This window comes from Magallana gigas, chromosome 2 (genome assembly GCF_963853765.1).
Source record: "Magallana gigas chromosome 2, xbMagGiga1.1, whole genome shotgun sequence".
Lineage (NCBI taxonomy): Eukaryota > Metazoa > Mollusca > Bivalvia > Ostreida > Ostreidae > Magallana > Magallana gigas.
In genome coordinates this window covers 5871469-5887399 of record NC_088854.1, presented here as the reverse complement: position 1 = coordinate 5887399, position 15931 = coordinate 5871469, and the positions used below count along the sequence as shown (strand labels likewise).

The following is a 15931-nucleotide window of genomic DNA, read 5'->3' as shown; positions in this document are numbered from 1 at the left end:
ATTAGACTGGGGTAGAGAGAACTTTAAGACGTCCCTTGACTCCATTTTTGGTCTGGAATATCACAACAGGTTTTTTGATTTGATTATTCGCAACTCAATCCATAATTAGCTTAAATATAACAAGTGCCCTAATGTATACCCATGGCAAGTAGTTGCATGCCATTGATCAATCCACATGGAAATATAAAAGATTATTTTCATGTACTAGATTATTACATTAATTTTTTTTTAGTTCTTCAAACTTCGAAACACTACTTCTCTAAACTCGAATCATTCTCTAGAAAAGGTATTCCTAAGCTGGAAAAAAAGGAATCTAATCTATCTAATCCATCCAAAACCTAAGACATATGATCTACACTCAACAAAACTTCTAATTGTTCATTTTGATAAATAGAATAATTTTAAAAATTACGAAATAAAATAATGTAAAAATTTTCAACATTTCGTAACTGATATATGTCTTTTCATCAATAGCAAAAGATAAAATAAACAAAACCGATTGAAATCAATTACCCGTGACGAAACGTCAAAACATGAAATTGGTATTTTCCTGCACGTGCTCAATGTGATTGGCATTTTTGGTGATTGATATTAGTCTTTGGTGATAATTTAAAGAGATAAACAAAACAGCCAGAGCCGTTGGAATATTAATGACTGCATTGTTCAGGCACGTAGCATCGTTTTTGACAGTGTGTGTGTGGGGGGGGGGGGGCGTACTCATCCAAAAAATCTTGACAAGCAAAATAAAAAAAAAAAAAAAAAAAGGTTACTTTGCAAAATTATGAAAATCCTAATCCGGAGGGGGGGGGGGGGCGGTTGGATACCTTTAACTTAAATTTCACCGGTTATTTCCTATTTTTTTGTATGTAAATTTGAGAAAAATCTTTGCTGCGCAAAAAAGTGGGGGGAGGCCCTGCCCCCCCTCCCCCCCCCCCCCCCCCCCCCCCGATGCTACGTGCCTGTTGTTTCTAACAAAGATTGTACTCACTTTTTTGCTCTTTATTTGGTCCTCGACATAGTTATAAATATTAAGCAATCCAAAGGAAACGTTATTTTGATGTAACTTTTCTCTTCTATAAGTGTAATGTCATTTTCATCGGCAACGTAAAGCAATCAAAATAATCTGAGCGAAATTCAACCAAACTGGAAGTGTTTGTGATATTTACAGAGGTCAAGGTTTCGGGACGGAACCAGGGATCAAGGGCAATGCTTCGTTTGTAACTTTTTTAAAGTGGGAATCAGTTACCCCGACGAGAAGACAAATAAATATAGGATCTGATTTTCATCCAACGAGGTGTGCGATTTCTATCCCCGAGCCTTGGCAACGAGTTGGAGAAAAATCATATACGATCGCAAATCTTGAGAGATTTTTTATCACGTTTTCCACGTATTTCGTTAACCCCAATCTTTTCTGTAAACATTATAATTGTTAGCCGCACAACACATTTACTACAAGACGTCAATAACCTTACGTACGGAAAAAGTATTTAATTCAATGACATATTTCTATCAATTAATAGAAAAAAAATTAAACCGCATTAAATGTTTCACATTTATATCGTTACATTTTTCTACTGTAGAATTATGTTACTTATTCTACATCAATCATCACCTTAAACCCCTGCCACACCGAAGCTGCTTCCTAATGACGATTCCGCTGCGCACTTAAATAATGTAAAACGCCAAGGTTCACGCAAAAGAGCCTCCTACAGCGGCGTAACGACGCAACGGCATCTTCATTTGTCACGGTGGGATCGCCTAGAACATAATAGAATGCTATGCACTAAGTACTCGCTGTGGCTCTGTGTTCTGATAATCACACAGTAGAAACAGAGGGAGGTCGCCGTGACAGAGCCGTATGGTCTACAACAGCGCCACGAGAGCTCCGTGACAGAACCGTATGGTCTACAACAGCGCCACGAGAGCTCGTGACAGAGCCGTTTGGTCTTCAACAGCGCCACGAGAGCTCCGTGACAGAGCCGTATGGTCTACAATAGCGCCACGAGAGCTCCGTGACAGAGCCGTATGGTCTACAACAGAGCCGTATGGTCTACAACAGCGCCAAGAGAGCTCCGTCGACGCGCCCTAGGAACGCAGCTAATCGCAGTGTAGACGCTGTGAGAAACCCAGATATTCGGTGAACGAAAACTAAACGGTTCCTTCCCTTTCATTAACATTCCTATGATGCATTTTTGTTTTTGTTTTTTTTTATTTGTATACCCATAAAGAAACTGTTTTTATTTACTTTGAAAATTTCTAACTTTGAAAGGAGATCCATACTGCTGGTTTAAATAGGCGAAAATGTCTTTCTAAGATGATTTGTTTTTATGGAAAATTATTTAAAACTGTAATAGACAAAAAATCGGACCATGCATCTTTATTTAAAGAACAAAGCTTGAGTGATACGGAATCGGAATCCCACAGTGTGGTGACCCAAAAAATCAGACTCTGCAAAATTGGCAGCATCAAATAGGGAAAATTGATGGGTATACATGTATAATGAATGTACACAGTAAATACATTACCGTGGGTGATCAATTAGAAATTTGGTTCAGTGTACACAATGTCTGAAGCCTCTGTCACAATGACCAGGCATGTTTAGTGATCATGCAAGCAGATTTTATCAGTCCTGGCGGCCGTGGCTGATCGTGGGGCAAGGAAATAGTATTGACTTTATTGCATATACAACGCAAGACGAACGTTTGAGGTGCCATTTGTAGGTAACACCTACGATATTATATGGACACATACAAGATAGAATTAAGAAAAGAGATATCTCTCATGGTTTGCGATGGCATATGACCCAACTCGTTTATCCAAAGAAAGATTTTCATTTGATAATTTGTTAAAATTACACAGATTTTCACTTAGATTTTAGAGCAAATACACATCTTTATTTAAATGTTTTATGATAGATTCAATAGAAAATTGATGTTTTTTAAGAAAAACTCTCCATTTGTGTCGCTGGTTGACTTTTTTCACAAGTGCAGCAATTACAGAATAACAGTAGTTATTTCTCTGTCCTTTTGATGTCTTAATATTCACTTGCTCACAACAGATTCATAATGAATTAATTTCAGTACATGGCTAAATACCATTCACAGGTACTTAGTTCTTTCATGGCGGTAATAATTGGACACGTGAAACAGTTTTTATTTATTTCAGAGATATAATGAATACTAGTAAATACAGAAACATAGAAACATTGCTGTTTGAAAAACAATATTGGAACAAGTTGTCAATCAGCTCTTTGTTCTGGGACAAACATGGTTTGGATCAGTACAACGCACGCCATCAAAGCCATGAGGAAAATAGGTGTACATGATATTGCTATTGAAATCATGAACCACCCTGAAAAAAAATATATATAAAATTTGTTAGAAGGAGTAGTACATTATGTACACTGCTTTACTAAGTATTTATGCTACATCCAGTTTAATAAAAAGACACGCTAATGACCTGTTCATATAGGTAACCTACATAAATTATATTTAATATGATAAGATGTGTCCCGGTATTTCAAATTATTTTTAGAATAAATACAAATTTTTGAAAACATTTTTAATATTATTTGTTTCTCTTTTATTTCTGAATATTACTGATACGACATCGGAAATAAAGACAGACTCACCTGGTGGCTCATACGTTGTTGTTTTGTTGGGTTTCTTGATGTTGACAATGAGTACTCCTGTAGATTTGTCTTCGTCGTCGTCACAACATAACTTCACGATGTAAGAATTATATTGTCTGTAAGAAAATGCAGGTGCGTCGCTGGCCATGATGGAATAATTGACACGGATTCCTGTGTCATTGCCGAAAACCACGAAATTGTTAGTCTTGGGTAACGTACTCTCTAATGAACAACAAACGCTATCCCCGCTGGGATCTTCCACAATTGTTGTATACAATACTGTATCTCCCTCGGTTTCCTCAGTTATGGATATAATATTGGGCATACCAAGGACTTCAGGGGGCTAGCATTAAAAGAATTAAAGCAAAATGTTCATACAAAAGAGAATGTAATACGTTTAGCTTTCAGACGCTGTGTGAAAAACATTGTTAGAGTATCTCTAAACTTACCATATTCTGTGTTTGAATAGAAACTGTCGCCGTTGCAGTGGTATTACAAGAATCTTTAGCCCTGACAAGGAAGGCATAGTCACTCTTCACTTTGGCTTTCAAAAGCCTTTTAGCCACTGTAATTTGGCCTGGAGAAAAAAGAAATCCGTCAATTTGTAATAGAACAAAATACAAATAAATTAAAAATTCTAAACAAAGATCAATACCCGATGTTTCGCCAACATTAAAATATTCCATCGAATTTGGATACGAAGGGTGTTGCAAGACGGTATAATTAACGACTTCAGCGTAGTCTGCGCCATCTGGCTCCAGTAACGTAACAAAAGATCCGGCAGGTAAATGGTCAGGTATCTTTGCGCCGATTGTCGGTGTAGAAAATGCCATTGCTGTATCTGTAATATGGAAATTGTTTATGCTCATGATTAAATTTATTATAACTTATATAGCATATAACGAAATGTGATAACAGTTGAAAAAGTGTTAGATAGTTATACAAAAACCTGTTTAAAATTAGGGCCAAAATTTGTCTTTAAATTGCACTGGTAAATAACTATGTCCTACGATACGCTTCTTCAGGTATATTTTTTTATTCAATCTGTTAATACCAACATATGCCCCAATTCATATTCCAATATAAATGATTTTTTTATAAGATCTCATGATCAAATCCGGATTAATTCTTTTTTACACATGCATTCACAAACTTGTTGATATCTCTCGTAAACATTTTTGGCAAAGGTAAAAGTATTGCATATGAGATAAAATTTGTAAATATAGACGTAAATAGGATTAACTGGAAGAAGGTCTTAAAGAAGAATCATTTAATAAAAAAAATATTGAATCGGCGCATGTGTTTAGTTTTACAATTTGAATTAGAAATTAGCTGATGAAGCGAGGCAGTATCCAAGATGACGTCCTTCCTTGTTATTTTTCCTCTGAATATCCATATTTCCAACGTTGCTTTTTTCGATAAAATTCCCTGTGAATAGTATTAACACTGCAAAAAAAACAACAACACATAAAGCAGTTCAAACTTAATATGCATAATTGCTAGACTCACTGTCTTCTAGGCATGCTTTAATAGCATATGCAGTTCCATTTATCGACGTGCCCGAGTTAGTCCAATCGAACTCCTCTCCAATTTGAACATTGTTTGGTGACGCTTTGTATCCCTCCGCACATGGTCCTAAACACGGCCCACTTGTAACTAAGTTATCTCCTTTACTACGCCTTTTAAAATATTAAAAATGTAAAAAGGAAACTACATAAAATCATTTTTGACGTTCTGTCCAAATTTGAGGAAATCTTCTTACCACCCAATGAGGTCACCATGAAGAACAGCAATCCTCTCGTACTCAACCACCGTGTATGTTGTGGTATTTTTACCTGCAGTTTTTTTTATTGTATTATTTATAATTCTGCTCGATAAGAAATTATAAATCTCTTCTAGAAGACATTTGACACATATTTGACAGTGATTCGATTCTTATTTAGGAAAAGTTTGTTTTGTCAGTTACCTGAAACATAGATAGTGTTGTAAGCCACCAGTTTATAATTACTACCACTTGGCCTCCAAACCATGAAGTCAATGTATCCAGATTTCCAATGGGAGAATTCCCAAGAAGTGATGCGTGAACAACTTGTTATGGTATACACAAAATCAGTCATCAAGTACATCGTGTCTAAAAGGAAAACAATTGATCAAAATGTTATGATATAATCGCCTGATCATTCATTTCAATTCATGTATTGAATTTATCAATCTTTTTTCTTCACTTCTCGATAGAATATTGTTTTTTTTTTTTTTTTAAAGCTATTTGATGTTTCACTAAAAATGAAAACAAACAACCAAAAACACAAAATTTAAGTTATGTGACATACTTTGTCCTCCATCTTTTCCTTCTGTTAGGTCCTCGGGATATAAATAGATCAGACTGTTCAAGCAAGGGGCAGCTAAAAGTATGAAGTAAAATCACTTAACATTAGTTCATTTGTAAAGCAAATGATACATTTCAATGAAATCAATGCAAAGAAATTAAGACAAATGGTCAGTCATATCAAATAAATGTACGCCCCTGGTTAGTACTTACAGACATCGGCGAACATGAGAGAACCGTCAGTAGTGGTCACTGGTTGTGGAACAGGACATTTCGTGATGGCTGCTATGACGTCAGACTCGATGGCGGATAAATTCGCATAAGAAGATGCATGAAAATATCGACTATTATCCCCCGCTGTTCTTCTATACTCTTTTTCATAACCACTGTTTATATCTACAATGACAGAACAATATATCTTTAGAAAATAAATTCTATCTTTCAGAATGACAAACAAAATATCTTTAATTTCATGCACCATGATACTTATTAACATAAAATTATTGTACCAATAGCAAACACTGTGCTGGGCCATCCTTTCATAATATATTCCGCCTGGATAGAGGCACCACTTCTTACGCCGTCTATGGCGAACACGTAATAATTAGCGGCGCTCGCACGGTCTCCATTAGCTGCTGTAAAGTAGTTATTTTTGGTGTGAATCAAAGCTTTGTCGATCATGTTTCTTTTGCCTGTACCTTCCTGTAATTTCAGAATCTGGTAGCTGATTTCTGTAGGCGTCATGTACGTGTCCAGGGCGATTGTTGTGTACGCATCTGTATCGTACGTAACGACTCCAATACGTATAGTGCTACTGGATACATCCAACTGTATTGCTATGTTGGAGAAGAAACTTTTCAGGAACACGTAGTTTTCATGGGAGGATGTTTCTGTTCTTTCCATGATAAAAACGATATCAAGTTGGCAACCTGAAATTAGAGTTTTATAAGCCTGACGTGATACAATCTTTGTAAAAATTATTTCTGTTGGCTCAAAGCATGGAATTCTTTTGCAGAGGATTAACTCGTAGACTTTCGTAGCTTACTTGGAGAGACTAAACTAGCCGGGGTGACCGAGTCTGGACACTGAGTGATATTGGGAACGACCACATCGTTGATACATTGAAGAACAGAAAAGTTGACGGCCTTCAGGTATTTGTCGTCATCCACGGTATCAAGAAATTCAGGGTCATCACTCGAGGAAATGTTAACGCCTAAAATAAGCCAAATATATAACTTTATCTAAATGATGAATGATTAACAAAATTACCCTGTTGCGACGTGCTTGAATTTTGATGGACGAATATAATAATTCAAAAATTATAAAAATTTGTATATGTGATTATGAAAAGAATGATACATGTGTATCTTACCAACAATGAATAGATTACTGGAAGCTATAGATCTAATTGCCGATCCAAATGCAGCAGCTTTATTTCCAGCAGACGGTCCACCAGTCAGAAGAATGTAGTAGTTTGCGGCGTTAGAACGGTCCCCATTACCTGTGGTAAAGAATTCCATCTGGATATATTGCAGTGCTTTATCCACGTAACGGCTGCTCCTGTTGTAGGCATTACTTCCCTGGTTAATGTTAGTGATTCCCATAATGACTCCATTGGCTGTAGAGTACTGGTTCAACGGGAAAGCAGTGGTGGCCCCATCAGCGTAAGTCACCACCCCAACCTTAATTGCAGTGTCTCCAATGATCATACGGGACACCAAACTTACGAAAAAGCTTTTCATGTCGTTAAATTCTGTGGCACTCAGTTCATCTGTATCTTCCATGATGAAAACAATGTCTAATGGGCAGTCTAAAATATAACACAACAATTGAAAAACCTAGAAATATTCGAAATAAAATCAAACAATAAACGAATTTCTTTTATGACATACAAACCCATAAAGAAATATCTTGGAAAGAGGGTTTAGAGATTATTAAATCTATGACTTAAAGAATAGATCTTATGAATTTGTAATGCTTATGAAGGCTTAAAATATGAGCTTCATGTAATCACTTACCAGGGATTGTTATGTTAACACTCTCACATGAGATGATTTTTTGAAGAATATCATTTTTAAAGTTAATCAGGTTTTCGTAAGAATCCACGTTTGTATATTTGGTGTAGTCTCCACAGGTATCAACGGCCTTCTGGTATTCGGTCTGGTACTGGTTACCTATATCTGAGAATGATGAAAATATAAACATCAATTTGCTGTCTATTTTAAAAAAATCCGCGGCTTTAACAGAAAACGAAACACTTACGAATTGAGAAGACGTAGTTGCTTCCACTACTCCTTATGTCCTTTGCTACTGCTTCCGGATAACTTTCGAATGGTCCAACAATAATTACGTAGTAGTTACTGGCATCCGTTCGATCACCTCTAGCGGCCGTAAACACATTGTCCCGGGCTTCTATCAATCCTTTGTCAACCAAATGGTCTGTCTGATTCGTCTCTGAGATCGATTCAATGGTCCTTCGAACAGATTCAGAGGAAGTGTAAGAGTTTAGTCTAAATACAGTTGACGCACCAGAATCAAATAAAACCATACCGACTCTGATTCCATTACTTGATACAGTGATATTGTCCATCAACTCCGCCAGAAATCTCTTTGTGTATCTCAAATTGTATCTTTCCACGATAAACACAATATCCAGCTCACAATCTAAAACAGAGAGTATAAAAACTATGCTGGAAAAATAGATACATGTAGTCCAATTATAACTTTTTTGAAGTTGTTTTATTTTAAGAAATTGTTCAACATAAAACACCGTATTACACTGCGGTGTAATGAGAAATATTTGCCACTTTTATTTCAGGGTTTAATAATTTGAAATTCATTACTTCTGCAAATGCTCAATATCCCTAATATACCCCATACTTATTTTAATGGAGTTCTTTGTATGGCGATTGTATTTTTATAGATTTGCAAAATTGAATTTGAATACACATTACAGAAAAACATGTACAGTAAGTTATTTTAGTAAATAAACTTACATTTTTTATAACCCAGTATAACTTGTCTCATTGATGAACACATTTTGGAACAATCAAATGGTTCAAGAAACGCTAATTTGATACTCATTAAAACAATCACTAAACATTTTTGTTGCGTTTCCATATATATATGTTTATCGTTATCCCAAGTTTTTAAGTCTTATCAAATGAAATTATCTGTACTGTGACAAAAGCAGATCTTACCAAGAGTCATCGGCTCAAAGGATAAATCTGGACATACAGCTATATTGTTGAAAAGGGTGTTAAACTGAGGATATAATTCCTCCGCCGAACTAACTTGAAGGTATCTACTATCATCCCCAGCAATGGCTTTTAAATCGGCGATTAGAGATGCAGTTGGGGAAATACCTGTGATAATTAAAACATATATTCTATAATGTATACTCAATATAACGCACTTTTTATTGGCTATAAAGAATGTTCCAAGACTACTGTACAGAGACACAACTATTTCCGAAAGCCCATGGATATAGCTGCTGTCGATTCTGATGCATGATAAACTTTTTTATCTTCGGAGGAAATAGTACATAGATGTCTGTTTATTATACAAAGACACGTTTTATTGTTGAAAGTTTGCTGTTGGTTGACTGGTTCAAAGTATTTGCAAATAAAAAAAAGTCTGAGATAAAATGCGAAAAAAATCATATGTTTAATTTAAGAAGTAGAAACTACGCAAGGATATTCTGGGTGTTTTTTTGTTTTTTTGTTTTTTTTTTTTTTGGAAAAAATATTTGTTCGATATGGTCTTTTAAGATTGAATAGCACTTCTATCTACAGTTAGGTATAACGACATCCCGTAAAACTTAAAAAAGGGATTGGTTTACCGATTGTGAAGAGTTGATTTTTCAGATTCAGTCTGATTTGATCAGCAACGGCTGCACCTGTCTGTGAAGAATACGTTTTTGCAATCACAACAACATATCTGAAAGCTGTGAATCTGTTTCCTTTGGATAATGTGAAGAAGTCGTAAAATCCAAATCGTAGAGCTTCAGCCAGGTTTACGGCAGAGGCAGCGTTTGATATTGGTATTGATGTAATGGAGCTATCCAGTGTCGAAGCGGAGTAGTAGTCATTGAGTTCGATGTTTAGGTCCACAATATCGTCATATATAATGACTCCAGCTAAAATATCACTTGTTGAAATTTGTAGACTTCCCGCCAAATCGCCAATAGCTGCCATTAATGCTGAATGAATCGAAGAAGTGTGTGCCGAAGCTTCGACGATGAACACTATGTCGATTTTACAAGTGGAAACTGGAACAAATAATTAATATTATTACACTGTCATGTTAAATACTAAAATTCGATTGTTTAAACGGAGTTTATAATCCGTTCTATTACCCTTAGGGTAAGTAACACATTTGGCAACGGTTATAATCACGAATTATTACATGCGCGTAAAAAATGCGCGTACAGTTCGCCGTAGATTTCACGTCATTCCGAAAGAAGTCAATTATGCGTTCTTTAAAATCGAGACATGCAGTACTATATAAATTGTGCCTGTTTGGGAAGGTAACAGTAGAAATTGACACCCCACGAAAACCATTGTCTACCTGCGATTTGCGTCGCTCGACAATGGTTTTCGAGGGGTGTCAATTTTAACTGTTACCCTCCCAAACAGGCACAATTTATTTTATTATACTGAATGTATTAGGTTCAAAGAAAACTTTACTGCTTTTATGTAGAATTGACGTGAAATGAATGGTGAACCGTACGCTCATAATTTACCCGCATGTAATAATTCGTTGTATTACCCATTGGCAACTGTGTTACTTACGCTGAGGGTAATAGAACGGATTATAAACTCCGTTTAAACCAATAAGATTACAGTATTTAACATGAAAGTATAGTAAAATAAAATAAAAAGTGCCCGTTAGGGAAGATAACAGTCGGTTGACAATGATTTGCTCAGGGTGTCAATTTCAACTGTTACCCACCATAGAGGTACAATTTATATACTGTTTGGTATAACTTTGGTATTTGCCCTCAACACACTGACAGAGAATGAAATTTGTCAAACCAGAGCAGACAAGAGGATATCCAGACAGAATTCCACCAAATCCACATGTACGTTGGGTGTTTCCTGCGACCTGTTTGTATCCAGAGTTACACGCGTAGGAACTTATTCCGTTGCAAGATGTGTCGTCAATGGTGATGCTCACATATGAGTTTGTAACGTGCTTACAAGCAACATCTGGTCAACAAAACAAACAGAAAAGGGTAACAAATGTACTTAACAAAATGTTATTTAGTGAATAGCTCTCACAGAGGTCCAGTAAAAGACGCCATTCAGCGTTTTTTAAACAGCGTTAAGTTTACTCAATGTTTGAGTTATCAAATACATTTTTTGCCAATTTCAATCTTAAATGTGTGGTTGGTTTTTTTTAATTCTTTTAGTGAAAATAGTTTGCCCTCTGAGAAACTTACTTTTCTAAACAAATTAAAAAACAAAGAAAATTATGCAAACTGTGAATTGATTATAAACGTGTTCCTTGTATGCTTAAATTCTGTGTTACGATCAAATTTATGAGATTTGTTTTTTGCACACACCATTAGGAAATCTCCATTCCCCTGATGAACCACTTCCCGTCGCTATCATTATAAAGTTGACTGTGTATGGTGTTGCATGATAGCAGCTCATGATTTGGTCACTTCCAACTGTACTGCCCCTGCCTGCACGGAGGTAACTTCCGGACCAAGAAAACCAAAACTCGTCAAAATAGGTTTGCCTCAGGACCGATCCAGTGTAGCTGTCACAAGAGGACGAGCCTCTGGCAAATCTAAGCAAAGACACTGTGTTACTTGAGTGTCCGAATACAATCACGTAGTGGGTACCACTTGAGCTGCTGTCTTCACTACCCAAGGCTATATGGAGGTTATTATTTGCTCGTGCTCTGAAAGCGACGGACGTCCTTCCTGTGGCGACAAAACAGTCGGGGGTCAGACTATAGTAGATGTTGTCATTTGGGGTATTTCTGCTGATTTCTGACGATGCTAGAAACAACAGTATTCTATATCATATTTACGAAAACCTTGATAGGACAGTTCATTATAACATATTTTAAATATCAAGGGTTCATTAGCTATCTATATAGACTTGAATATTGAAGAATTAAACAATGTGTAGCTCGAATACCCTTGTTTTGTCAAGTCTGGTTATTTTTCATTATAGTAATGTGCAAATAACTCTGTAATTGTTTTTTTTAGTAATAAATCTGTTATGAAGCACAACTCATAGTATGAGGAATAAAAACAAGATCCAAAAAATACGAAAAAGGTAGAATACAATACTTACAGTAACATCCCAGTTCTTTACAAGATTTATAATCCGCTGGGGCTGATCCACACTCTCCATTTGGTTTGACACAGATTCGGCGCCTGGCAATGTTGTGGGTGGTACAATCTCCGGGGCAAGGATCCCATGAATCCCAGCTACCCCAAAAAGCTTAATCAATGCATTTATATTATATTATAAGTATTCAACAATACTCTGACACATATTAATTTTCTTCTGATTAATTGTACCTAGCTAGCTAGCTCTCTCTCTCTCTCTCTCTCTCTCTCTCTCTCTCTCTCTCTCTCTCTCTCTCTCTCTCTCTCTCTCTCTCTCATTTAATGTCTACTTATTGCATGAGATAGGTCATAATTATTTAGAAACATTCTATCCTTTACCTCAGATTAGCTAGAAACCTTTAGTTATTAATTTGATCAACATGCTCATTCATTTTAATTAATAAAGAGCCATGTAATAAAATGATCTTAAATATATTCGATGAAAGAATCAAGTTGCATGAATATTTCTAAAGCAAATTTTTAACAGCACAAATGAGGTAATCGTGCAGAAAGCTTGAGTTTTTTTTTTAATTTGGCAGTAAACAACAACCTGAAACAATTACTTACAATGACAGGAATAACTCCACTCAAGATACTTAATATATCCAGGACAAGGGTCGCCTCCCAGCCAGCTGCTTGTGGCTTGTAGAGTGCACGCAGTATTGTAGTTACAGTTAGAATTCACAGTAGATGTCACTGTCCACGAGTTAGAGTAGAATGTTGAGCTACAGTACCAACTTGCATACGTAATTTGGAGATAGTTCTGGGATGAGCAAGCACTATAGGAAGTTGATCCTTCAGAGATTGTTGTGCAGTCTTTGGAAAAGGAAATAAATGTTTCTTTAATTATTCAGAAATACTTTTAAGAAATCGAATTACATTGTCCAGACATTAATATTGCTTTATTCAATCGGTGAACGAACAAAGAAAGAACATGCAGCGATGATCGAGGTTAATATTATAAATCAAATTATAAGTCCTATATATGTATATTAAAAACGTCAACATTGTACATTGATTGCATGAGGGTGAGGGAGATATGAAGATATGAGATATGAAGATTTATCCCCCAAAGAAAATTTGTATTTCCCGAAGGTATCACCTGAGGGAAATATCGAACACCCTTTCCTCACACAAATCATGATTATTAATTATTTTTTTTTGGTGGATGAGGGGGGGGGGGGTTAAACTTTATTTTTCCCAACAGTTATGACAATATTTATTTATTTACTCACCAAATTGTTGTACAAAACAAATTAATCCGATGATTAGAGAAACGAGGTGAATTACCACCGTCATTTTTATCTAGATATTGTACATAATGAATCAAGTTTGACAGTAGGTGGTCAATATTAATTGCATCAAGAAGGGGTGTCATGACAAACAAATAACACCTACAGGCGTTGATTTTATCCTCTGAGACAATGTAAATCATATCTTTTAATCAATAGTTTAGACATTTAATTATCTAACATTGGCTATCCTATTATCCTATTAATTAACAATTTTTAAAATACAAAGCGGGGCGTTCAAATGATTACCGAGATGGCAGATATCATGGTGATATTTATTTGATATGTAGGCAGGACTGAGTTTGGGACAAATCTAGTACACGACACGTTGGTAAGGGTAAACACCTATATCATAAATTCTGTTTGGAGCAATCTAATCGCGTTTTCCTCCAATTTCAAAATTCTGTCATGGATGATTCTGGCGATGATTCATTTCGATCTACAAAAGCAATAAAACCTCAAAGAGGGCTTCTAATAACGAAAAATCCTGGGTCACCGATGTACGAAAGATGAAATTGATGAAAATGTATTTGGTGAAAATGAAACGGGCTGGGCCTTCGAATAGCTGTACCTGTATACACAGTAACTCTTAGTCAAAGATTGTGCAATAAATAATGTTCCAGTCTAACTATGTGACAATTCTGACACCAATAGGTGACAGATAAAAACGAAATCGTGTTCGAGATATATTTATTTACCAAATGCACAGCTAAAGATTGAAACAATAGCCGCACTGGTGTAAACGTCAAAAAGTTTTTGTATGCCCTGACAGAGGTTTCTGAAAAATCAAATCAAACATTGAAATGAATATATTTTCTTGTATTAGATATAGATTTTTTTCTTTATAACGAGAATATCTATTTATTTTCGCTTATCTCCTATGGCGAACCTTACTGGAAACTAGACCTAGACGTAATTGTATTTTGAATAAAGACCATTTTAGATGGACTTTAATTAATAAATTTTTGTGGTCTTGTGGAAAAATAGAAAATACTTATTTTTTTTCTTCTGAAAAATATTATGCTCTTAGAAATGAATTGTATCATGTCAATTTTTAAATTAATAATCTACAAATATTAAACACTGGTATTCTACTATGGTAGATTTCATGAGTCCACCAGAAAATGGAAATAAATTTCCCAAAGTGCTATGGCTTATAAAGAAATATTGTCGTTTTTTATTATACCCCCCGCAAACAAAGTCTGGGGGGTATATAGGAATCACCTTGTCCGTCTGTCAGTCTGTCTGTCTGTCCGTCCGTCTGTCTGTGCAATCGTGTCCGGTCCATATCTTTCTTATGGAGAAACATTGGAAGTTCTTACTTCACAGAAAGATTGCTTATGACCTTGACCCAAGGTCAATCGGGCAAGGTCAAGGTCACTGTCAGAAAAAATGCAAAATTCGTGTCCGGTCCATATCTTTCTTATGGAGAAACATTGGAAGTTCTTATTTTACAGAAAGATTGCTTATGACCTAAGGGTGTGTCAGGACCTTGACCCAAGGTCATTCAGGCAAGGTAAAGGTCACTGACAGATAAAATGCAAAAATTTTGTCCGGTCCATATCTTTCTTATGGAGAAACATTGGAGGATGTGTCATGACCTTGACATAAGGTCATTAGGGCAAGGGCAAGGTCACTGGCAGAAAAAATGCAAAATTCGTGTCCGGTCCATATCTTTCTTATTGAGAAGCATTGAATCTTCTAACTAAATATTGCTTATGACCAAAGGGTGTGTCATGACCTTGACCCAAGGTCAATTGAGAGATTCAAGGTCATTGTTTCAAAAATGCTAAATTCTGTCTGTGTCATGTCTTGTTTTAATGGAAATATTAGAAGCTAAGATTTGACACAAAGCAGGCCACATAAAATTATTTTTAGATTTTCATTCCCGTCTCTCTGAAAATGGCCTGCCCCAATGAAATTTTTTTTGGGGGGGGGGATATGTGGGGGGAAAAAATGGAAAAACATCGGGCTCAGTATACCAATAATTCAAAATGTTTAAATATTAAATGGCTGCTTGACGTGGATTTCGTTTGATTCGAGTCATGGTTGTTAACGGAAGGATGCAAATGTCCTCATGCATTAACAGTTAACTTAAAATAAAATGGAATTAAAGGATAGAAATTGGCTTGTTTACTCCTATTAGCATTAACAGTTTAAAAAAAATAGAGCAGTTGTTATTTATAGAAAAAGGACAGTAAAATAGATTCATCCAATATTTTCTATAATAGCAAAAATACGTGCGTTATGATTTTTTTCTTAGCGGGGGGTATTAATTGTGAGCTTGTTCACAGTACCTCTAGTTTAACTTTAATTAGAAAGTATTCTTTAAA

At 35.8% G+C, this 15931-nt stretch overlaps 1 protein-coding gene across 1 annotated transcript; it reads right to left on the bottom strand.

The window, feature by feature from the left end:
• Positions 1 to 3144: 3144 nt before the first annotated feature.
• LOC105343729 (collagen alpha-3(VI) chain) lies at positions 3145 to 13690 on the bottom strand. Its single transcript, XM_034447205.2, has 21 exons — positions 13542 to 13690; positions 12874 to 13122; positions 12269 to 12418; positions 11524 to 11967; positions 10994 to 11167; positions 9799 to 10227; positions 9158 to 9322; positions 8220 to 8621; positions 7976 to 8137; positions 7330 to 7767; positions 7003 to 7170; positions 6467 to 6886; positions 6171 to 6353; positions 5962 to 6033; positions 5598 to 5762; positions 5394 to 5466; positions 5141 to 5310; positions 4287 to 4472; positions 4081 to 4208; positions 3632 to 3974; positions 3145 to 3351 (listed from the first exon to the last, which is right to left on the bottom strand). Exons 1-21 carry the CDS (start codon positions 13603 to 13605, stop codon positions 3239 to 3241), a joined length of 4698 nt encoding a protein of 1565 aa, XP_034303096.2. The 5' UTR covers positions 13606 to 13690; the 3' UTR covers positions 3145 to 3238.
• Between the last annotated feature and the right edge of the window lie 2241 nt (positions 13691 to 15931).